The 25,287-nt window shown below is 35.6% G+C and overlaps 1 protein-coding gene across 3 annotated transcripts in view; it reads right to left on the bottom strand.

Annotated features, from left to right (window-relative positions):
* Positions 1-25,287, bottom strand: part of LOC118738757 — a 367,494-nt gene that overhangs the window by 139,583 nt on the left and 202,624 nt on the right. For 2 of the 3 annotated variants that reach the window (XM_036469714.1, XM_036469715.1), the window contains exon 2: positions 17,714-18,290. The exons of the other annotated variant lie outside the window; for it this stretch is intronic. In XM_036469714.1, the coding sequence (XP_036325607.1) occupies positions 17,714-18,110 (397 nt within the window). In that variant the 5' untranslated portion in view covers positions 18,111-18,290. The remainder of the gene's footprint in view (positions 1-17,713; positions 18,291-25,287) is intronic. 3 annotated transcript variants of the gene reach the window in all.

Raw genomic sequence — 25,287 nt, forward strand, 5'->3', positions numbered from 1 at the left:
TCTCTTCCGTCGGGGCATGGGCGCAGATGAGCGAGATGTTGAAGAATCTCGCTTTGATGCGGATTGTGGCTAGACGCCAGTGTTGCCGTTTTAGCCCTTTGGTGGCTAAATTTGGCTACCAAATTCTTTTTTTGGCCACAAAAATTTGAAATTGCCCTTAGCCCTTTTAAAAATTTATTCATCATTGATATTAAAATTTTTTTATGATTTTCATGTATTTAACTCTTCGCTCCATTAACGATTTAACTACACTTTAAAATAGGTAAGTTGGCGGCCCTTAATATGCTTTATGTGTTACACAAACAGTTTTTTTGTTGAATAAAATATTAATTCTTTTCAGACTTCATTGTTTTTCTATACCAGTAATTATAGAAAATGTTTGCGTGTATACTTATATATTTATACTAGCGGTACCCCGGTGTGCTTCTCTATACCAAATATTGAAAAACGAATGAAAAGTCCTGGAATTTTTCTATATGAAAATTTATCATTTGTTTTATTTCAAAATTTTTGATTCTTTATTTTAAATCTTAATCGAACACATTTGGATATACAACATTTTTTGTTTTTCCATCTTGGGTATGAATAAATAAACAATTTGGAATGCCAACTCTTGAACAGGCCACGTATAGCTACCAATTCCAATAATCTACCACAAATATTTCAATAGATATACCGCCTTTTCCGAATTCGGGGAAACTTAACACAAACCATCTGCATAATAGCCCGACTATGCCGTATAAATTTGGTTGAAATCTTGCACTTATTCTTTATATATACGATGGGAGGTGCCACGCCCTGTTTTCCAATACCGCCCATTTTTATCCATGAGTATGGAATTATTTGTTATACCTCTATACCAACTTCCAGTACTCTACCACAAATATTTCAAGAGATATACAACAAAAAAGTTTTAGTTAGTATGGAAGGTGCCACACCCCCTTTTACGAATTCGGGCAAACACATAAACCATCGGCATGATAGCCTGAATATGCCGTATAAATTTGGTTGAATTCGGTGAAGCCGTTCTTAAGTTATATTGTCAAACCAAAAACGTTCACTTATTTTTATATTTTAGTTAGTATGGGTGGTGCCACGCCCCCTCTTCCGAATTCGGGAAAACTTCGCATAAACCATCTGCCTGATAAATCGAATATGCTACATAAATTTGGTTGAATTCGGTGAAGCTGTTCTCAAGTTATGAGGTCACACCAGAAACGTGCACTTATTTTTATATATAAGATGTAGGTAAAAAAATTTAGCTACCATTTTTAGCCACAACGACGATTTTTAGCTCTTTTTTAGCCCTTTTTTAGCTGGAATTTAGCTACCACTAAAACGTTTCGCGGCAACACTGTTAGACGCTCGTCCACCGGGGTGAACGACAGTACTCGGCGACGGAGTCTCTCTCCCACCTTAATTGACATTGGCTGCCAAAAATTTGATTTGCTCACACAAGCTCTTGGCTCAATCCGTATCCATTCGTCCTGAAACATAATAGCCAGAAGTGCTACTGCTTTATAAAAAAGAGAACCATTTTGAAATATGAGTGTTTTTACTCTCTAGAAAATAATTTATGCAACCTAACATACGCGGTTTTGCATTATCTTGATACGCGGTTTTGCATTTTGTTGATACGCGGTTTTGTACTTTAAACGACGATATGTACCTTTGTATACAATAAAAGTTTAATAAGAACAATTCTTCGTGCATACATTTGAAAAAGACGTTTCTGGGTAGGAAATGGCGTTTTTTCAGACCAAGAGGGACGTTTTCTCATGCCGAAGACCTGGAAACACTGGCCCAGCCAGCAAAAAATCCAAAAATTTATCCGAAAACGGGAAGAAAAGTGGATGAAACGCGAATTAGCTCTACGAAAGTGCCGAAAATTGTTGTTAAAAGGGTAAGCTTTCAGCAATTTTTCTGATTAAATTTTTCGTTGAAAAAACGTACTGGGGAACTATGCTTAATAAAAATCAAAAGCCAGCTGTTCAATTTAAACTTGGTTTACTTAACCTAAGTTTAAACTGGCACTAAAAAACTGGCCCTAAGAAGTTCTTTTTGATTGATTTAATTAAAAAATATACTTTTGTTGTAGTTGTAATTTCTAGAGCTTCACGAAAACGCTTATTGCACGAGAACTAATGAAGCGATTTCAAAGAAAAGTGTGGCGTTTTAAAGATAAAATTCCAAACCTATCGACATAAGTTCTTTTTGATTGATTTAATAAAAAAAAAATACTTTTGTTGTAGTTGTAATTTCTAGATCTTTACGAAAACGCTTATTGCACGAGAACTAATAAAGCGATTTCAAAGAAAAGTATGGCGTTTTAAAGATAAAATTCCAAACCAATCGACAGATTCATTTTTGTAAGTATCCAATTCGGTTTCTGTCGTAGAAACAACGATAAATATTGGCTTATTTTGGGGTCCAATTAAAGTTCTTCGGCCAAAATCACTTAGGCGGTTACAGCGCCAAAAAAGAAAGAAGAAAGCGCTTTAGCAACTGATTTGCAGATATAACTTTCGTTTTCGGGATTTGGGTTCTCTGGAGCAATAGAAATATTGTTGTGTACAAATTTTATATAAATTCCACAAATATTGAGCTTTTTAAGGCAAAAAATTGTTGAAAAAATTAGCAAATTTTTTTCATCACCAAAATGCTCGCAAACCGCGTGAATGATTTTGCTTTTGTTTTCTTTAATCAAAAATTCAGGTGTTTTCCTTTCGTTTGGTATATGGGAAGTATTGGTTGTATGTACATACATACGTACATAAGTTGATTGTAGTTAATGTGGATCTCCTTCTCTGTGCGCGAAAACTTTTTTGTCATATGATCAGATCTGTACCGTTTGTTCGATTTTACAAAATGGGGTACCAAATAAAAGGTCTTGGCCTGTAGATAAGCTATAATGCATTATTTTTCAGAAAGAGTTGCCACCTGATAGAAAATATATTTCAAGCTATTTATAAGTTAAATCAATTATTACAATATGGGTATAGATTGAAATGATTTTGAGATTTTATTTCTTAATTATATGTAGGAGGTTTGCCGTCTGTTTACAAAGTTAAATTCAATATATGCAATAGGTTAAATAAATTGAACAATTTTCAGTTCCAAACTACGTGCAGGAGGGTTGCCACCTATTTCAAAAATTTAATTTAACTTAACTTGAATTAAGGGAATTAAATAATTTGAATATTTATTACAATATGGGTGTCGGACGAAAAAGGTTTAAAAAGGTTTTCATTTGAAAATATTTTGAACAGTGTTACCACCTGTTAAAAAAGTTGAACTGAATGTGTAAAATAGGTCAAATAATTTACTACAATATGGATTTCGATCAAAAAGTCTTTGAAATACCGTTATTTCTAAACTCCATGTAGGAACTTTGCTACCCGTTTAACTAAATTAAGGCAATTGGAAAATTTGAATATGTATCCGGATGTGGGTGCCATACGAAAGAGGTTGTGGTTTTAAAAATTTTTGAAGAGGTTTGCCTCCTGTTTACTTATTTTAATTTAATGTATGCAAGTGATTAAATAAATTATTTCAATATGGATATCAATTAAAACTGCTTTGAAGATATTTTATTTCTAACCTACATGTAGGAGGGTTTAAATTTTAATTTAATAATGTTTAAAATTTAAATTCAACTTAGATTAAGGCAATGATTTAAATATGTATAAGAATACGCGTGTCATAAGAAAAAGTTTTTTATTTAGAAAATAATTTGAAGAAGGTTGCCACATGTTTACAAAGTTAAATTCGATGTAAATAAATTAATTAAATATGGATATCAATCAAATGGTTTTGAAGAAACTTTATACCCAAAACACATGTAGGAGGGTTCCCACCCGTTTTAAAGTTTAAATACAACTTGAATTAAGGCAATTAGACATTTTAAATATGTATGTATATTTGGGTGTCACACGATAAAGTTTTAACAAGGTTTTAGTTTGAAAATATTTTTAACAGTGTTATACACAAGTTACTACATGAAATATTAAAATATGGGCGTCAAACGAAGGAGTATTAGGAAATATTTAGCTTGAACATAAAGAGGGCTGCCACCTGTTTAAAAAGTTAAACTCAATTTATTTAATAAGTGAAAGGAATCATTAAAAGATTGGTAGCACTTGCAATGGGTTTAAAATTCAGTCCATTAAAATTAAAATGAATATTTCATGTGCAGTTTTTAACCCGAATGTGCTCTTAATAATGTCACGTATTCTACGTTTAAGTTTATCGGCTGTGGCTCCGACACATCCTACAGGCCAAGACGATGGCGCTGGCCTGGTCCTTTTTAATTAATATTTTATAAATTTTCAAACAATTGAGTGTTTCAATTCAATAATGTTACACAATGTGGTTTTCGACGATAGGACTATCGATACTATCGATGATTTCAACTATCGTTTCGAAAACTATCGAGTAGCGGTACAATCGATAAAATCCCACCTCTAATGGATGGTGCAACTAAGAAAATATTCCGCGAAAATTATGATTGAATTGAATTACAATAAACGAAATCATTGCGTTTAATAACAATAGAATCGATTGTTGAACAAATATTAATGCATGGAAAATGAAAATGAAGATGGGCTGAAACGCGAGGCGGATGCTGAAAGGAAATGATCAAAACAATTAAATGGAAAATATTTATAGTGAACTAAATAATAAAATATAAGAAAAGTTGCTCCTTGCTTCTCTGACCCCTCTACAAACGCCTGGAGATCCATTAGACAATGGGCTAAAATTAGAATTTTTACAAGCAAATGTAAATTTGGGTTACGCCATTGACAGCATTTTTGCGACGAAAACCTTACATCAGTCCGATTCCGGCTACTCTGACCACAGCATTTTTGTGCAGAACACTTTTTCGCATTGGCGGCCTTCGGCTACAACTAAAACAAAACTGTCTGTAGTATTATTCTAGACTTCTGAAATATTCAGTAAACACGTCGTCGTTCTCGTTATCAAATGTTGAATGGCTCTTTAATCCGCTAACTGTTTACAAGATGGTGTCATAGGCGGTCTTGCCTTAACCCCACGTCTCCATTTTCTAATAAATGTGTCTTAACATCTGTCAAATTTCTGTTTTAACTTTGTCCCGTTTTATCATGTGGGCAACTTCAAGCCAATCAGATAGATTTGTACCCAATGCACATAGATGGCGCGGCAAAATAAAAACTGAGTTGTCAAACTACGAAATGACAGGTGATGGTAAGAAATTCGGCAAGGCAGATATGATTTAACAATGGAAATTTGCGGTCTCCACCTGACATTTCTGTCTTACCACAGCTGTTTTAACAGAATCTGCAGAAGGTGGAGACGTGGAGCAAGGGCTCATAACTATGTCACCAAACCATCGCATTTTTCACCTTTGGGTTGGTTGCTTGGTTGAAGCAGTGGGCTTAAGAACTCAAATTCGCACTGCGATATCCAGAGCCGACCCGTTTCGGGCTAGCTCGTCGGCCATTTCTTTGCCATTAACGTGGCTGCGGCCCGACACCGAAATCAGGGCAACGATATGCCTACCAGCTAAAAGACGCTTAAACCGCACTATTTTTGTTACAAATGTCAGAATCGAACCAAAATCCATATCAAAAGAATTTTTTTCGGTTTGGTTAAAAATCACTAATGTTTTTTATGAATTCTGTGTTGAATTTTGAAAAAACTAAGGCAAAATCAGCCGGTTAAGTTAGATTTCAAGGTTGCAGTAACTCGTATTAAGCTGAAAATTAGTAGGAATGTTACGAACCTTTTTTTTTGTACCAGTTTAATTAAATTAAATTATCAAATACTTTGATTTGAAGTTAATTTTTTAACAGGTGGTAGTTTAAAAAATTCAGTATTATTAATGGGTGCTTCCAATAACCCACATTTTTTCCGAGAGTTATTGTATTGATATTCTATATTTCCATACCAAGTTCCAGTACCCTACCACAAATACTTCCAGAGGTATGCGGTATGAAAAATTCCGTTTGTATGGGAGGAGCCCCGCCGCTTTGTCTAATCTATGTCTATCCTTTAAGCTATCCTTTATCTTTTAAGTTGTGCTAAATGATACCAGTGTGCGAAATTCCATAATGATCAGTTGAGTAGTTAAAGCGTAACAAGCAAACCATTCGAATTTATATTAGTAAAGGATTATCCAGTACTGACCATTAAAATAATTTTCAGAGGTGAGCAGTTTTCACACAGACCCAATTACACAAACACAAAATATTACATCAAGCCATATACATTTTTCTGCCTTCGATTGGTTGTGCTCAAAGAAAAACCATTAGTGGTATTCATCTAAACCAGACGTTCCCAAACTTTTTTTTCTCGTAGACCCCATTTAAAAATCTAATGGTTTCGGTGGACCCTCGCTGCTAAATTTCTAACATATTCGCAAAGCTCGTCAGAACATGTGAAGATTAGATGTAACGATCGCGGTTGAGTTCCAAGCTAAATTCGGAGTGGGGAAAATTAAAAAAAAAATATTTTTTTTTGTATTCTATTTAACAAAATAATGTGATTACACACTTGCAAGTTCAAAAAAGTAGTTATGAGCCATCAAAGTACTCTCTCGCTCTGAGGAGTTATATTTTTTAAGGGCACTCCGAGCGATAGCGTTCACCATAAACTCCTCACGTGTTCGGCTCACTCATGAATTTGGATTCGGCGTATTTGTAAAATAGTTTATTTGTGTTGATGGCATTATTTTTATTTTTAAAGTGATGTGGAAAATATTTATCACTCACATTTTTAAAACACAAAACTTGAAACAACAAACTCAAAAAGCGTTTTACGTTAAACTTTAATTTCAGAAACTGACAATAGAGAAAAGACCAAATCTAGAAAAATCAATGACAAACAACCAAGCAAGCAAGCAGCACAAAAAGTGTTCCATCCGTCTCATCCTCTTCAAGGCAGGATGGGCAAATGGAGTTGTCATTTACGCCTATCGCAGCCAGGTATTGTGCCACATGAAGTGAACAGTCAGCAGTCCAACAAGTTCTATGAAGTCCCGTCTATAAATGAGAGCAAAAAACTAAATAGACCTTTTGAGATTGAAGGCAACATCAGTTTTGCCCACCTGCATCCCCTCGATGCCTCCCAGTCATTGAGCGAAGTATTCACCCAGTTTCTGATGGTGGCTTGGATGTACGAGGTGGGGAGTGCTATAGCTAGTTGCGGATCGAGGAATGCCTGGTCTAAGCCAACTGTGGCCAAATGATCAGATGTCCCATTACCGGGTACTCCCGAGTGATCTGGCACCCAGAGTAAAGCAAGGACCTTGCACGTAGCCAGCGAGGGGGCTCGGGGGGCTCAGGGACTCCCACCGACCCCCCCCCCCCCCCCAAATTCTAAAAAATTATTATTATGTTTTTGTAACTCACAATACAAAGAAGGAACTATGAAAATTAACATGGCAAAACATGTACTGTATCTTCCACAGCATCTGCTCTTTTTCCTGCGATTCAAAAAAGTGACTTTATCGTGGGACTTTTGGTATGTGAAAAAGTGATAAGTTTAACTCTACCACTGTCAGTATTTCTGCAGGAAAAGTCTTTGGAGTTCATCTCCGCTATAAATCGCACGAAAGAAATAATACAGTCGTTGCGGGACATTAGAGAATCTGCGATGATTTCTTTGGACAAATCTTCTCTTCCGCATCAAACCTAGCTAAAGACTTTTTGACAGCGAAATCCGTGCTCCAAGAAATGTATCACGTCAAACAAACCTTGCCAATCCGCAAACTGCATCGAGCGAAGCTAACTTCAGAATTACAGTATTCCTTCCGTGCATTGACTCCTTAGTTGAAAATTTGACGGAACGATTCCTCGAAAACAAAGATGTTTTACCGACCTTCCAACTTCTACTCCCAGGATTTGCTGATGTAAGTAAAGCAGATGAACTAGACAACTTAGCATCATACTTTGAAGATCAGATGTCGTCAACCTCAGTGAAAGCAGAATATAGGTTGTGGTGCGCAAAAATATCGTCAATTGACAAATCATCCGAGGTTTTGAAACTATTGGAGTATTGCGAAGGAAATTATTTCCGCGGTATGAAACTTCTTCTCACCATTTTAGCCACTCTGCCAGTGACAAGGGCTAGCGTAGAACGATCATTCTCCACCATGAAAAGGATCAAAACTTTACCTCGAAGTGTAATGGGTCATGAGAGATTAAGTTCTCTCGCTATGATCTCCATTCACTGGGATATTGCTGTCGATCCTGACCACGTCATAGATATCTTATCGAAGAAAAAAGCTAGAAGATTACTTCTCTGATAAGATTAGTTATTGGAAAAGAGAAAAATTATATTAACATTTGTACCTCGTTATACCTACACACATGAAAATAAATTGAAATAGCTTCAGAGTAATCTTATACATTTAATTTATGGTCATATTCATTTCCAATATGCTGAACCTATATAAACACCCGCACCTTCCACTAAAACAACAAGTGCTTCCCTCCTCCTTCACTTCTTACCTTAACCCCCTCTAAGGACCACTGACTGTTACCTTTGTGAGAGTTGTTGATAGATTGCAATAAACAATTAGTTGTGATTTCATAAAATCTATGTACTTCATTCTCTTTTCCTTTCTTTTAATATATATGTAACCGGCAAAACCTGATCTTAGGACAAACTAATATTTTAGTCTAAGCTAAACTAGGCCATGCGACAATAGTATTTGTGCGCAGAACACCTTTCCACGTAGGCGGCCTTTGGCCGCCCCGCTTAAAAAAATTACCCACATCAGTCCAACTCCAGCTACGCAGTCCACAGTATTGTTGCGTCTAAAGACTGGTTTTCACTATGTCATATTTTGACGCCGAAATTTGGCGACATATTTTGACACAACTTTATCTCCTTTTTCCATACCAATACGGGCCAAAAACTGACGGATATTCGATTTAGCAACGCATGTACACTACTAAAGATATTTCCTGATCTAAATCAATCGATAAACAGGTTATTAATCCCATTCGACCATGTGTTTTCACTTATTTAACGACAAATGCCAGTGAGCCTTAACTTGTTTCAGCGTTGGATGGATTTATCGGTTGTAGGTAGAACTAGTCTAGTCTAACTAGTTTATCCTAAGATCGGGCTTGGCCGGTAACATATCGAGCCCTAACCGCCAAAATAACGTAAGCGACATTTTTTGAAAAATTTTCTTTTTGATTCAGAAATGCATCTAGATGGTCTAGGAATACTTCTGAATTAAAAAGAAAAGTTTGAAAAAATGTCGCTTACGTTATTTTGGCTGTTAGGGCTCGATATGTAAGTACATATTTAATTCAAGATTATTTAACTTCTTTGTTATGTGAGGTTTTGGTCTGCTGACTGACTTGAGCTTTTCACACTTAGATAAAGGTACATACATGTATGTCATGTGTTTGTGTGACATCTTGTCAACTGACACGGGCTGACAAACGGTCTGATACTTCAGTTTTATTGCAATATTGACGCAAAAGTGACGGGTCTGATAAAACATATGTATGTATGTACTTTATTCTGGCACTATGGACATATGTATGTATGTGAAATCGGTTAGTCACTCCTTGCACTGGTAGAAATTATGAAGTGTCGCAGGCTTTAGAATTAAAAATAAATTCAACGCTCGCCGACGTTGCTAACAGCCTTGATATAGTATGTACGTGTACATGCGCACGTGGAACATCTGTTTGTATGTATGTATGTAAGCATACTGTGAATATAATTGTATCGACACACTGAGAATGGTAAGATTGAGATTATGGTTGCCGCTGTTTGGCATTCATTGCCTGTTTGCATACATCTTTCCACTTATAAAATTTACAGGTTGACAATAAATAACGGGGACAAGCATTTTTGCATATTTTGCTATAATTTTAGCAAAATTTAAAGAAACAACTTAAGTATAATTACAATAGTCCTAGGCATTACTAATTTGTGTTTAAACCGACTTCAAAGTGCCCTCCTTTGGCACCAACGCAGAGCTTTAAACGTTTTGTAAAATTTTCGGCTACACGCCGCAGCTCCTCTAGCGAAATAAGATCCCATTCACGGCGCAGTGATTGCATTAGGGAGTCCAAACTTTTGTGTGGCTTAGCACAAGCCCTGGCCTCCAAAATGGATCAAATGCTGTAATCCATGGGATTAAGAACTGGTGAGTACGGTGGCCATTCTGCAGCTGTGATAACGTTCGGAAAATTGTCTTTGCACCAGTCTTGAACTTCTGATGCCCTGTGAGCAGGAGCCGAGTCCTGTTGGAATGTCCATTCCTGTTCGCCAAAATACTCTTGGGCCCAAGGAAGTACCACAGCCTCCAAAATGTTACGACGGTTAACTTCCCTATTGATTTTAACCCCCTGATCCACAAAAATCAGAGGTGTTTTGCCGAATGAACAAATTCCAGCCCAAACCATCACAGATTTGGGATTTTGGCGGTGCTCGACGATGTGTGATGAACCAAGAGCTTGTCACGACCAGATCCTATCATTTTGACGGTTCTACACTTGCTCTATGGTAAACAGTTTCTCATCAGTGAAAATAAATTTTTCCCAGCGAGCATTTGCGGCACGACGCAAGAGTTGTCGACATCTTTCCAGCCGTACTTTTTTGTCTTCATCCGTAAGCAACTGCGCTCTTGGAATTTTGTACGGCTTAATGTGACCAATAGCAGTTTCGCCGGCAATTTTTCGCTTTTTAATTATCTGGCGGTTCCTTGGTGTATTGACAGTTCGTTTTCTTCCACGTCCCGGGCGATCACCTGGCCAAGTTCATTGAACCGCTGGATTGCTTTGGAAACAGTTTGGCGAGGAACGTTGAGCAACCGAACAATTTCACATTGTCGCATTTCTTGGCGATGCAATTCCAAAATAGCACTTATTTTGTTCGACATTTCAAAACTTTTAATTAGGTAGCGAAATGAATACGGATAACTAAATGACTGATAACTAGAATTGGTAGAGAATTCAACGTGATCTAAATTTTACAGTTATGTTGGTGCATTCACGAGTACGACCTCGTTGAAATTTGTCGCCGTTATTTTTTGTCACCCTGTATTATCTACACAGTCAGTAATAATTGTAATATATGTACTCGTAACGGTATGACTGGGCTTAAAAGCGTTAACAAGCCGATACATCCGTAGTCATGTAGCCACAAACAAAAATACATACATCGCAACATTCTAGTATCTTAACTTTTCACTTAAAAACGCGCTCCAATTTAAATTTACACCTTTTACTATGCAAATAATGACAAGTATACCTATCTATAACAACAAACAATAACTATGTATGTATGTACATTAGCAAATAAAGTGAAATAATAGATACTACCACTCGCAATGAGTGCTCGTAGTGCATATGTATGTACGTATGTATAAGTATAAGAGTCTGCTATCACGATTTGTTCGACGCCCATTTATTTATCGAGCAATTAAACTAGCAATTAAGATGGGTCGCCAACAACGAGTCTAACGAACGATAAACAACAACGTGACACTTCGAGTCTATAACGAAGTGAATATTTGTACATACGTACGTAAATATGTAAACATATGTTAATACATTTGTATGAACATACGCGAAGTTGTATCGAAGAGGGAAAGGCCCAGTAAACCGTAATGAGCAGTATATTATTATTGCTCGGATTTTGAATCGGTATTCTATCGCCTAACAACTCGTAGCTTAAGACAAGTATCTTATCATAAGTATCTTTCGCATACGCAATTCTTTCTGTTTAAATTGGTACAAGCTCATTCCATCGAGTTCAAGATAAACTTAAAAGGTAACTCTTCCGGACATAAGCAGCGGTTGTAGAAATAACTACGTTTTTAAGCCACAAGGTAGAGTATCTAAACTCTACGAAACCAGTGTCTCTTTATAGAAAACTTCCAACTGGATCAACAGTCTAAAAGCCTGATTATGGCGACTTAATTTAACTTAGCGGAACTTAAAACTTAGAATATGAAAATGAAACAGATAAGTTTCGGCTGTTCAATTATAAGAGAATGTTTAAGTGAGAGCCTGGAAGTTACGTTAAGTTGCCATAATCAGACTATAACGCTCACAGACTTTATACACTGAAAATAAAATTTCGTAAAAGTGCTACGAAAAAGTTTCGTAGTCTTGGTTTTTGTACAATGAACGAAACTTTCGTTCATAATACGTACACATTTTTCACAATGAAACAAGATTTTACGAACCAATCGTAAATATAACGAAAAGACTTTCGTAATGCAGTTTTTCAGTAAAATTTACGAAATCTTACGTTTATTTTACGAAACATATTCGTAAATTACTGAACAAATCTCTGTACGAATAATTTCGTATATTGTACGAAGGCATTCGTAATATTTACGTATGGTTTTAAAATTTACGAAATCTACAATTCTGTATTCGTACAATTTACTTAATACTTTCGTACATAGAACAAATGCAGAAACATGTTTTTTAAAATTTTCGTAAGATGTACGCAAGTTTTCGTTATATTTACGCAGATTTTATTTTCAGTGTAGGATCTCCCAAAATTCACCCTTTAGGGTTAGTGAAATTGTAACACTACTCGATGAAATTGCGCGTTCTAATTTTTGAACAATATTTTAAATATAATAAAAACTGGATGATCGAAAACAAATGTATCCACAACGTGTCACTGTTCGGTGGAAGTTTCGGGCTGTATACGTCATTGGGTTATACTTTTTGAAAATGAGGCTAGCCAAACGGTTAGTGTTACTGGTGCTCTTCAGACGTTAAAGTCGTGCTCTTTCTTTTCGAACTAATCTTGTTCAAAATAAATTTTTGAAATTGTAGTTCTTAATAGGAGAGCATTCATGGAACTCAAATTTTATCAGAGAACAAACAATCGATATTTAATTCTCATCATTTCAAAGTTAATTGAAATTGAATTTTTGCTAAATTAAGAAATAAATAAACAAATACGAGTATTTGGCGCTTACACTTTTGCCAAGTGTTTGCCTGATCTCCGCCAATTTGTGGTCCGTGTCCTGATGTTATAATACAAATGCAGGGATTTGCAATTTTATGCCGCCTACGAACGGCAAATGGTTTGATGATAAGCTTTTTCAAACCAGAAATATACTAGCTGGAAACGGTTTATCCCTATTTCGTCATGCCGACTAAGGCACCCAAATATTTGTTTGAAAAACTAACGTTCCCCACCTGGAGTACACGACTTGATTGTTCTTATTCTTCTTATTTGGTGCTGTAACCGCATAAGCGATCTTGGCCAAGTTCAACCAAGCACACCAGTCGTTCCTTTTCTCTGACGCCAATTGGAAATGTCAAGCGAAGCCAAGTCCTTCTCCACTTCGTCTTTCCTTCGCAGAGCGGACCTCCCTCTTCCACAACTACCACCAGCGGGTTCCCAGTTGAATACTCTCAGAGCTGGATCGTCGGTGTCCATTCGAACGACATGGCCATGTCGTTGTAAAGCTCATACAGCTCATCATTAAATCCTCTGGGGTGTTCGCCATCATTGTCCATGCCTCCGTGCCATACACGAGAACAGGCACGATGAGTGACTTAAGCTAAGCGTACACGATAGAGAAATCTCTCGAGAGTTGCACTGAAATAAAAAACTCCTCTCTCGATTAAGTTTACACGGTAGATCAACTCTAGGAGACATTCACTATAGCTAGAGACAAAATAGAGAAATCTCAACTTTTATCTATCACGTACTCTACAAGCTGTGTACACGGACAATAGTTACCTCTCGCCTAGAGTTAGTTTTCTATCTCGAATTGTTGTCAACGCTTGTGGTATGTATATATGTATTTATATCAAAGCCACAATGTAGAAAATATAGTTGACGCCATCAGCGGAGCGCTAACCCTTCGTCAATTTGACAGCATTCACCTATTTTACATAAAAGTAGACAAATACACTTAAAAATTAAACATGGCAACCTTTATCTTCGGTACTATGTGTACTTTTACTTTGGACTCGCATCATACAACCTTTAATATTTAAAATTCCAGCCCAACTACTACATATATGTATGTAGGTATTCACCAAGTTGAGCAAATGGCCTGGCACTCTGACAAAACAGCCGATAACTCAAGCAACGACTATTGCCAGAGTGCTAGACCACCTGCTCAATTTGTGAATACCCCTTATGTTTTAACCAATAATTATGCCCCTTTGCAAAGGACGGAGGCTATTGGAAAATCCATTGATATACCGATGAAGATAAGAGGGTACATTATTTGGCTACGTTCTAATTGCACTTAAAATTGTGTGCTTGTATCGAATATATGATTTAATGTCGCAGCCATTTCAAAATTTAACAATCTGTAATGAAATTCATTGTCAAAACTAGCCAATACGTCTCCGTAGAGCAAAAAGTCTATTTAGCTTGTTAAATAGAGCGTAGAGTTGTCGTAGAGTTTTCGATCTAGCTTCGTTGGACTGTGTACACGGCGAAAAAATCTCGCTAAATAACTCTCACATAGACTTTGTAGGTGAGTCTCTCGTAGAGCTCTATTGAGTGTTTACACGTCTCTAGTGAGATTTTTGTCTAAATCTAGCGTTTTTTCTCTACCGTGTACACTTAGCTTTATAGAGTGTGATTTTTGTACGACGAGAGAGGAATTTACTTCTCAATAGCCTACTAGTCCATTGGATTTCAAGCAAGAATGATAGAATACAAGATTGCGCCGATCAGAGAGGATTTTTGAGAATAACTTTTGTGTGACGTCACACTGGTGCAATTGCGAGAGAGAAATGCCAAAACATGAGCAAGAATGGAAGAAGAAGAAAAAATGTTGCAAGGAAAACGTAAACATGTTGCACCAGTGTGACGTCATGCAAACAACGATTCTGTCAAATTCGTTAAGAGAGGAATAGCGGTGCGAGATCGGCGCAACCTTTGTATTCTCTCAATCGTGGATTTCAAGGCTGACATTATTATTTATTGGTGTTAATGCTGGTTCCTAAATGAACGAAAATGTTACCTCCTCATTGCCCTCTAAGCATAAACACTAAGGCCCGTTTTCACCATCTCTGGTTAACACTAATCTCCAGTTAAACATCGTTACCGACGTTATCGACACAATGTTATATGCATGGAGTCAGAAACGTCGGTAACAATGTTTAACTGGGGATTAGTGTTAACCAGAGATGGTGAAAACTGCCCTAAGAACCGGGCAAATAAGAGGCAACATATTTTGTAGAAATGAAAACGCCATTATACTCTGACTGTTTGTCTGATGACAGGAGATACTTCATTTTGTCCTCCTTCCCCACCAGACCCATTCGCTTTGCTTCTCTATCTAATTCCGAGAAGACAGAAAAGCCCTTGTTTTTTTGGGATAGCTTACGATGAGGAAATGTGAAAAACACACCTTTTTCAACAGAGTTTAGATCCGCCTCTGTGCAAAAGTTTACTTGATACATTTCCATTACTTATGTATCTATGCTAAAGCTCAGTGGGTGCGTAGCAGTTGGTTGCAAAGAAGATCGGAAAAAGAGAGAAGGGTAATAGCTAATGTCGCTAATGAGACTTACTTTGCATAACAATAGTTATCTTTGCAAATCTATTTTTGCGCATTTTTGAAGGTATTTATGTATTTTTTAGGTACACAAATACTATGTATGAACATACATAAGTACATGTGTGAGGACATGATTTCTAACGTGGGGCATGGCGTATGAGCAAAATCTATGTACTTATGTACACTGGCGATCGAAACCGAGTGCTTGTACGACATTTTATTACTTACAGTAACATAACTTTTTTAATTATAAGCGGATGCCTAGTATACAGAAAAACTAAGCTTAATAAAGAAACAAGAGATTCACAGCAAAAACGCAAGTCAACTCTATTCACTCAGTTTTGAACTTTTCTGGAGACTCCATTGTCTTTAATAGCGATTTTCATACGTCTGGATATGCTCTCTACTGAGTTTTCCATGATTTCTTGGAATATTACTTTGTAGCCTAAAGCGCATACCCTGAGGAAGAAGTTGTTTGCCATCAGGACGGAGATCCAAAGGATTCTGAAAATTATTCGATACCGCCGGCTGCTGGAGCAAAATTTTCAGGTAATGCAGTGGCCAGCACAAATCCCAGGCCTCAACGCCATCGAAAAACTGAGCGCTGTGGTCAAGAGAGGATTAGCAAAGCACAAGCGAGCTACGAAGAACATGGAAGAGTTTTGGAGTCGAGTAAAATTATAACGGGGTAATATTCCAAGCGAAATCATTGAAAACTCAGTAGAGAGCATATCCAGACGTATGCAAATCGCTATTAAAGACAAGGTAGTCTCCACAATCCTCTTGATATCAACCTCCTAAATCTCAAAACAGAAAAGTTCAAAACTGAGTGATTAGAGTTGCCTTGCGATTTTGCTGTGTATCGCTCGTTTCTTTTATAAGTTTATTTTTTTTTTGTATACTAGGCTTTATTCCTTAGATAATTAGGACCAATTGCTGGAAATTTCAAAGGAATCCGCTTATTATTAAAAAAGTTATGTTACTGTAAGTAATAAAAAGTCGTACATACAATCGGTTTTGATCCCCAGTGTATGTCTTACCTCAAAGTTACACGTTCAAATTTTATCTTTCTTGTTTGTAGGGGTTGTCAAAATCACTTGAATTTTACACTGTGTAGGCCACAAGCAATTTAATGGGCGATTTGCCATTGTCATGTTCAAAGCTGTGATCAGCTGTTAAACTTGAAAAAAAGTGAATATTGTCTTAAAAGTAAAATTGAGCACGAGCTAATACGTAATTTGACATAATTAATGAAAAAAAATTCTAAGAAAAGTTTTATTAGTGGTTAGTAAAAAAAGAAAAAATCGACCCGCGGTCCACGTTAACGACTAAATTATTTGAAGTTATTTCTTTCCATTTAAGTAATATAAGTTCTAAATAAAAAACAAAACGGACCATAAATACGGGGTTTTCAAATATCTCTACACTTGCACCACCTATCGGATTAATTAATCTTTCATACGGCATTTTCATCGGGTTATGAGCCAAGCTGGAAGTTTCAAGTATCCAGCTCATCGGAAAGATGGTTAAAAATTGATTGTAAATTTTGATTACACATGAAGGCGAAACTTAATAAAAGCTTGTAAAAAAGGGTGAAAGTGCTGGTGAATTGACCATTCAACCCGCAAGTTAGCTTGCAATCTTAATAGTTAGCTTGCAATCTTAATAGTTATATTTTGATTTTTTCAACCAAGTGTTGTCGTTATTTTTTAATAAAAACTTTTCAATAGTATTGGGACCTCTATCTTTAGATTTCGGCTTGTTGATTGCAACGAATTGAATGTGTTCATAAAAACGCAACTACATATACGTACATACGAAAAATTCGAAAACTCAATTAATAGCGATTATTTTTCATCGAAAAAAATCATAACATAACGAAATAAATAAGGATCTCCTTTTATGAGACAATCAAAGTAATGGCTGTTTCATGTCGTGGAAACCGGAAATGGATAGTTATTTTTTCCTTTTACTGGCATCCTAGAATTATCCAATTATCTTAATCAATTATCGAAATATGAAGATTTCTTTGTAACTGTTGAGTTTTAAAAATAATAAAACATTTGCCGAGTTGGCCATCCATGGTTGTGGTGGGAGGCGCCTGTTCAATCATAAATCGAAATTGTTAAAAGTTTATCTCAACTATTCTCCGTTATGATTTTCAGAATTCTTCATTCAGCAATTAACGTCTCTTTTACTTACATGAATTCTTCCATTGTTGGAATTTGTGATACAAAAAGCAGGAGCAAATGAAAAATATCACCGATACAATAAGCAGCGTGAGTATCACACCAATCCAAATGTCGCTGACCACTGCCGGTATCTCGGTCTCATGATGCGGATGTATGACGTGATGCTGGGATATCTGACCAGTAACCAGTGGGCCAGCGAAGGAATCGAGGAACTCATTTGACCCGCTGACCGCCACTTCGACTTCCTTGCGATCCACTGTTATGTTGCCAAATGTGGAGTCTAGACCAAGTGCCAGACGTTCCAGCTTGTTAATGAGTATCGAATAGTTCTGAGGCAGCTCGAACAGCTCCACTGTGTCTGGAGTATTGATTGTCGAATTTGTGGTAAATACTTGCAACTCTGACATGTTATGTTGTTGCTTTGTTCTTTGTGTTTCTATTTGCAAGTTTATTATGTGTAGTGCTCTTAGGATACCAAAATTGTGTTTCACAAGTTATCGTCTTTTATTCTCACGGAGTTTCATTAATTGTTGTTAAATGTGCTCAGAAATATTTTTCGACTTTATTCGCGCAGCTTCATGTCGCAACTGAAAATATGCGAAGGTGTAAAATGACAAAATTTTAGCAAAGTTTTGAAAGTTTTGCCACCGCCATTGACGTGTCGATGCCGCTGTATTTGTCGGGACTTTGGGCCTGCCTGGTCGAGGTGGTAAGTAATGCGCGGGAACGCGTGCGCTATGGCACGCTGGCGAGTGTTCAATTCAAAATATTATTAGCACACTTATGTTAATAAATTGGGTTAATAATTTTAAATCAAAACAATTCTAAGAGGTTCCTCAGCTAGCTGCATACCTACTAGAGACCTGCACGAGGGATTCCGGCATCGTATGAGTACGAGTATTAGCAGCATCAGACGATTACAATTTTGGCTTCGCCGCAAGCGCGTCACGTGGGAAAAGTTGAGAGAAATGTAACAAATACACATGTTTGAGACATCGCTATTAATAACGAAATAAATCAAAAGATTTAATAATTTACCGGCTAAAGAAGAAGTGAATTAATTGTAAAAACAACCTTTATTGAACTTTTTATTTAATTTCATAATTCATATGTATTTTATAATAGAGAACTGTGTTGTGTTGCATCCTCCAAGCTTTAACTTTCTAAATGTGTTCTTTTGCCCTATAAAATACGCTTTGCAGAACTACTTCAGACGTGCAGAATTTATAATTTGTTTAGAGCTTTACCATACGTGACTGGAGACTGTTGCTCCAATCGCGAAATATTCGCCCGATTTTATTTTATTTAGCACTTCTGTTTTGCCGTAAAATTTTTCTTTCTAATGCTTACAGGCTAACCTAATATTCGCGGCTTGCGTTTTGGTACGCATGCCGTCGAATTTGTTTTTTTGCGTCACCCGAAATTGACTTGCATGCGTTTGCATTTGATTTCATTGAGCGAAACGTCAAATCAATATGTCACGCAGAACAAAAATTGGAAATTGAGTTAGCTTCATACGCACGCCGTTCAATTTCGGTTGATCTAATACAAGTTGCATGTGCATGAGAAATTTTTGACAATAAATTGGCGTGCGTGAATATTAGGTTAGCCTGTTACGCGTTCAATAAATTTTAAAGTTTTGTCGTTTTGACAAATATTTCAAATTGAACTTCGCTCATCGTAAAGGGCCATTCACATACAACTTTCCTCGCTTTGCTTGACAGTTCAAACTTTGACAACAAAGCGTGAAACGCAGAAGGTATGCTACAATAAACGCTTTGACAGCTTTTGCGTTCTCCTTTTCCTCCATATTTTTTATCTGTAAAATAGATAACAATATAATAATAAGCATTAATAATAGCAATAAAAATTACTATTTACCCTATTTTTGTCATTAAATGCAAATGCAAGCGCACGAGAAAAGATACATGTAGACAGCTGATCGCCAAAGCGGGCAAAAGTTGAGAGTTGCCCAAGATTTTGCTTCGTTTTGCTTTGCTTTGCTTCAAACGTTTTTTATGTGAGCGTACTCATGCATATGCCTACATCGATCTTATATGTCAAAGCAAAGAACTATCAAGCAAAGCGAAGAAAGTTGTATGTGAATCAGCCTTAAACGTCTCATATGAAAATGATGAATGATGAAAAAAATATCCGTTTGCTACCAAGTAAAACGATAATTTGTCTACGATGTCAAATTTAAATTCAAATATTCGCATCGTTTCTATTCATACTCGGCGATTATTAACTTGTTACCTATATATTTACTTACTCGTGCAGGTCTCTAACATACATGTGCGCACATTGTAAGCGCATAAGTGTGGATAATTGTATGTATATACATGCATACATATGTATATAAGTACATATATACATATATATGAAATGTGTATATCAAGGTAAAGTATTTGCCCCGCGATCTTTCACATGGGAACACATTGGGTTGCGAGTATATTTGTAAAAGTATATTGTATTGTTAGCATTTTAGCGAATAATTTGAAGGAATAATTTTTGCATAAATTGCGTTTTTTACTTGAAGTCAGTAAACCAATGAATTGTTGTTTTTGCGGACTTAGTAAAAAGAAGAAAACATTAACAATTCCAGTCCAATGTATTACAAAGTTAAAACTTCTGTTGAAAAACGTCTTAGAGCTGATATTTTCTTTAATTTATAGTATAAATATTAGACTACATCACTCCCCACACAAAAAAAAAAAACAAAAAATCGGTACTGTTTTTCCATTGGAATTATAAAATGTATTATATTTTAAGACGTCCACCAAAATATTTCGGAAAAATATTAAGATTTAAGCCAGCTGGACCGCTTAGAAAACACCTCCAAAAATGGAGTTTTTTATGAATTAAAATAGTTTCTTAAAGATGTTTTTTGAAAAAACCCGCTCAAATGACAAAACGGGTTAAGCTTAAAAAATTTACACCACAAAATTTTTTTTGAACGGAATCGTAATAATGAGATTATTGATGCTGTTTTTAAGTTTTTTCAAAGATTGATATAACTTAATAAATGATAATAAATAGGTTGAATAACTGAACCTAAATTCTTCCGATTTGGACTTGTGAGGTATCATTGGAAAGGTATTTCCAATCACCCCTTTTTTTCTCTGCTAATAGGCTCATTCAAAGGATGAAAGAGAGAGGTAGTATGAACGATCATCATTCAAAGTTGACTTAAGATGTTTTGGTATTTGAAAAAAAGGGACACGAATGATTTTTTTGCACATAAATAAATATAATTGGAAAATACCTTTCTTCCGAGATCCCACAAGTCTAAATCATAATAGTTTTGGCCCAGTTATTTAAGTTTTTCGTAAATCAATCTTTGAAAAAAGTAAAAAAACAGCATCAAAAATCTCATTATTATGATTCCGTTGAAAAGTTTTTTAAATATTTTTATGCAGAGTTTTTAAGCTGTTTTGTCATTTGAGTAGACTTTTTTCAAAAACTTCTTTAAGAATTATTCATAAATAACTCAATTTTTGGAGGTATTTTCAAATCGGTCCAGATCGCTTAAATCTTAATATTTTTCCGAAATATTTTGGTGGACGTCTCAAAATATAATAAATTTTGTAATCTCGCAACTCGAAAACCCGCAACTTTTTTTGGTGATGCAGTTTAATAAATATGTAGCAAAGTTGGCTCTATGCGGCGCACCGTGGTTCCAAATAAACGAAAAGCGGAACAAATTCAATATTTCGCAAACAGTTAGCCCAATCGAGCTATACGAATTTAGAAAATTCAAAATAGCCAAAAAAGGCTGCATATATGCATTTTTATTCACCATCATCAATTTCTTTAATCTGACTATGGATTTGTAATTATCGTTGTCTAATAGTTTGGCAATAATTCCCGCGGGATTTATTTCCCAAAGAAAAGGAAATAACGCCCGCTTGATTTATTTCATAAAGAAGGAAATTAAGCCCGTGAGTAGTATTTTCTCTGGCTTTATTTTACTGAAACATTGCAATTATGTATGCAGGCATACATTTGCATAAAATGGAATGTATTTTAAACGAACATGCAGTGTAGTTCTGCGTTGAATTCCCTTCTGCAGTATACGCATAAAATCGAACGGTATTTTTCATGTACCTTTTTTTGTTGAAACTTTGAATTATTTAATTTTCATACACATGTACATACATACAAACATATGTATTAATTACATGCATTGAACTTAGTAAATTTCAATTTCTTCTTATAGTAAAGGAAAATGGAGACAAGAGCCAAAATAAAATTTGTTTAAAAAATTTATTTGTTTAAAATTTGTTGTTGTTTCTTTTTTTTAGGAAATAAATCCATGGGCGTAATTTCTCGCTCGTTATTGCACTCCACCTACTTAATTAAACCTCTATATACGCACGTATGTACGTATGTATGTGAAATTTTTCGGGTGTGAGAAGTAATTTTGTACGGTTTCGTAAGTTCAGTTCAAGTTATTAACCGAAACTTCAACTTTGAGTCGGTACAAGTTATCGTCAAACTACTGTAATAAAACTGTATAGATGTGTATGTTATTTAAATTTTCACCTTATGATCTGGATATGCTACACTGTACAAATGTATGCAATTCATATAAATTATTTTTAACTTATATTCTGTTGTTATACTAAACTGCGCGTGATTTATTTAATATTTTTGTTTTAAATTTTCTGGTTTATGCCGGAATAAATATTGCTGTATTGTTAAGAACGTTTTCCTTCGCAACAACTGAGCATATTTATTTGCATACTTCTTTATGACTTTATTTGATTTTACCACATTTCTGTTTTTATACTGTTGCCACACATGGGCATTAGGGTCTGTCTTATTTTGTAAATTACAAACTTCTTTAAAAGCAAAATTATTAGGAAATGCCAGTCAGTAATATCAGTTCGCTCCTATCATATTTAAAAAGTCTAAAGTTTTTTTCTTTTGAAATTCTGCAAGTATACTTTTTATGACTCTGTAAGATATTGCTTTTAAATATCGTCATCACTTTTTAAAGTAATGTAGTGAAACAAATTAATGTTCATACGGCTCTTGAAAACATTTTTTCATTTTTTGGTATCTTTTCTACATTTTACATATCCTAAACTAAACTTTTAAAATTAATTTCATGATAAAAGCGAATTTATATAAACGACCTTTTCATAAACGAAAATATATTGCGCATCTTAATGCTTACATGTTGTTGAATTTGTATATTCGCTCTGTTTACCATTCATTTACATTAAGAGCCGGTTGTTCAATGTCTGGTTAACACAAATCGGAGGCAGAAGCTCCGGTTAAATGCAAAGACGGCTTTATCGATCACATGCTATATGCATGATGTCGAAATCGTCGATAATGATGTTTAACTGGTAGATAGTGATAACCAGACATTGAACAACTGGCCCTAAATAGTGATGGCAATCAGAACCATATGATTGTGTTTATTTTTTGATATTTATTGTGACTTGGCGGGAGGTGCGAAGATGACAAAGAAAAGCGTCACGCAAATACTTTACAGCTCGAATGTTAAAGTTATCACAGAATTGCCTATAACTATATTTAATCTCCGCCATCTCTAGTTAGATTATACATTGACGTAGCTAGATTGATTAAACCAGTGGCATACATATGTATGTACATATGAAGAAGTGTCACAACGGTGCGTTCAATCTGTTCCAATTCAGGCTAACAGTGGGGAAATTGTTTTTTTGTGTCAAAAAATCTGCCTACTTTTCAAATCTTAGCCGATTTCGATAATTACACATTCCCACAAAAAAAGTGTCATGTACTTTTGGCAGTAATACCCTACCCTCATTTGTTTTGGTGCCCTGAACACGAATTTGAAGTCCGTTTTGCTCCATCACGTCAGGATTTCTTCCTAACCCAAAAAACCATGGCGCATATTATATGACAAGCAGGTTTTATGAGGTTAGAAAAAAATCCTGACGTGATACAGAAAAATGAACTTCAGATACGTGCTCAGCACATCAAAATAAATAGGGAAAATATAAACCGGGCCCGACATGTTTTTTGTGTGGTTACAGGATGGCTGTAAACAACCACACACCCACAAATACAAGTGTCGGGGTCCGGGGATCAGGCTATCTATTTTTTTTGATGCGCCTTTTGTGCGGCTGTGTTATTTTTGAAATGTTCGTTATTCTTTTAACCTTTTAAGTGCTCCTTTTTTAACCATCAGAAAAATATCACAAATTTAACCCAAATTGAATGCAATAGTCTATAGATCAAGATGTAGTACATATTATATTTATATATCAAAATGGCAAACTTGCTAATTGCTTTCACCTGAGTGACAATCCACTTAAACCCACCAAAACCATATATTATATTCATGCCTATTATGGTATCCGACGGATTCCATCAGCTCGGATCTAATCCGATCCGTACTCGATTCACTTTTTTAAGTAAACGCTATTATTGATACCGACGGATGCACTGTGTTGCCTCTTGTGAACTGTATTGCCAACATAATCAGCTGTGCTTATATGTGTGAAGGATTTTTGTTAACATTGGTGAAATTTATTGCAAATATTAAATGGATTCTGTGGCTTTTTTATTGATTTCGATGAAAACACCAGGAGTGATATCCGACGGACTAGAAGAAAAGTCAGGGATAATGTTGTGAATGTATTCGAGTTGCCGGATGAGGTGTGAGTAAATTTATTGAAGTCTTTATTTCATTTTAACATGTGAGTTCCTTATACAGATTTGTAAAACAGTTCCGGCTTAACAAGTTAGCATTCAAGTACGTTTTGGAAATATTAATGCAGAAATTGCCTCCAGTTCGAAGATCATGTTCCATAACGCCAGAGCTTAAATTAAAAGCCTGTTTAAGGTTTTTAGCTGAAGGGGGCTATCAGAATGGTACTGGCCAAGATTTTAATATTGGCATGGCACAATCCACAGTCTCTGTAGTACTCTCTGATGTACTAAACATCTTAGAAGCCACTTTATGTCCCAGATGGATTACTTTAGCAATTCAACTCCTCTCGCACACTTTCCCAAAATCTTTCTACCAAATCAGGTGCATTTTTAGTAAAATTTTTTGCTATGTCCGGATGCTCCTTCATTTTGGAAACTAAACATTTAAATTGCTCCCTGGTCGTTGTACGCTTCCTAAAACACATAAGTTTGTGTATTTTTTTTTTACAATATTACAATATTAAAGCAGTAAATAATTGTGATTTTTTTACATTTTATTTCTATCCATCTTATCGTTTTTAGCATGATAAAAATATAGTAAGGTAGAACCGCTGAGAGTCACTTTTAAAATTCTTGACGTTTCCAAACAATTTAATTTTTAAATTTACTCACAAACTCACACACACATTTTCATTTCCAATCTCAAGCAACAACAATTTCGAACAATTTCAATTTTTTATTTTCACTTTTATATGATTTTAAAATGTTGGCAAACTTCAAAAAAAAATCATGGCCGACAAATCATGGTTTATCATGGTTTTTAGTATCCGCAGCACAATGGCGCGTGAATGACAGATAGAGAAATTTGTACGAATCACGGATCGGATGCGTTTTCAATGATGCCACTTTTTTATTTCATTCGCAAACTGCATT

Source organism: Rhagoletis pomonella, unplaced genomic scaffold, assembly GCF_013731165.1.
Source record: "Rhagoletis pomonella isolate Grant_MI unplaced genomic scaffold, Rhpom_1.0 Rhpom_scaffold_00005, whole genome shotgun sequence".
NCBI classification, from domain to species: Eukaryota; Metazoa; Arthropoda; class Insecta; order Diptera; family Tephritidae; genus Rhagoletis; species Rhagoletis pomonella.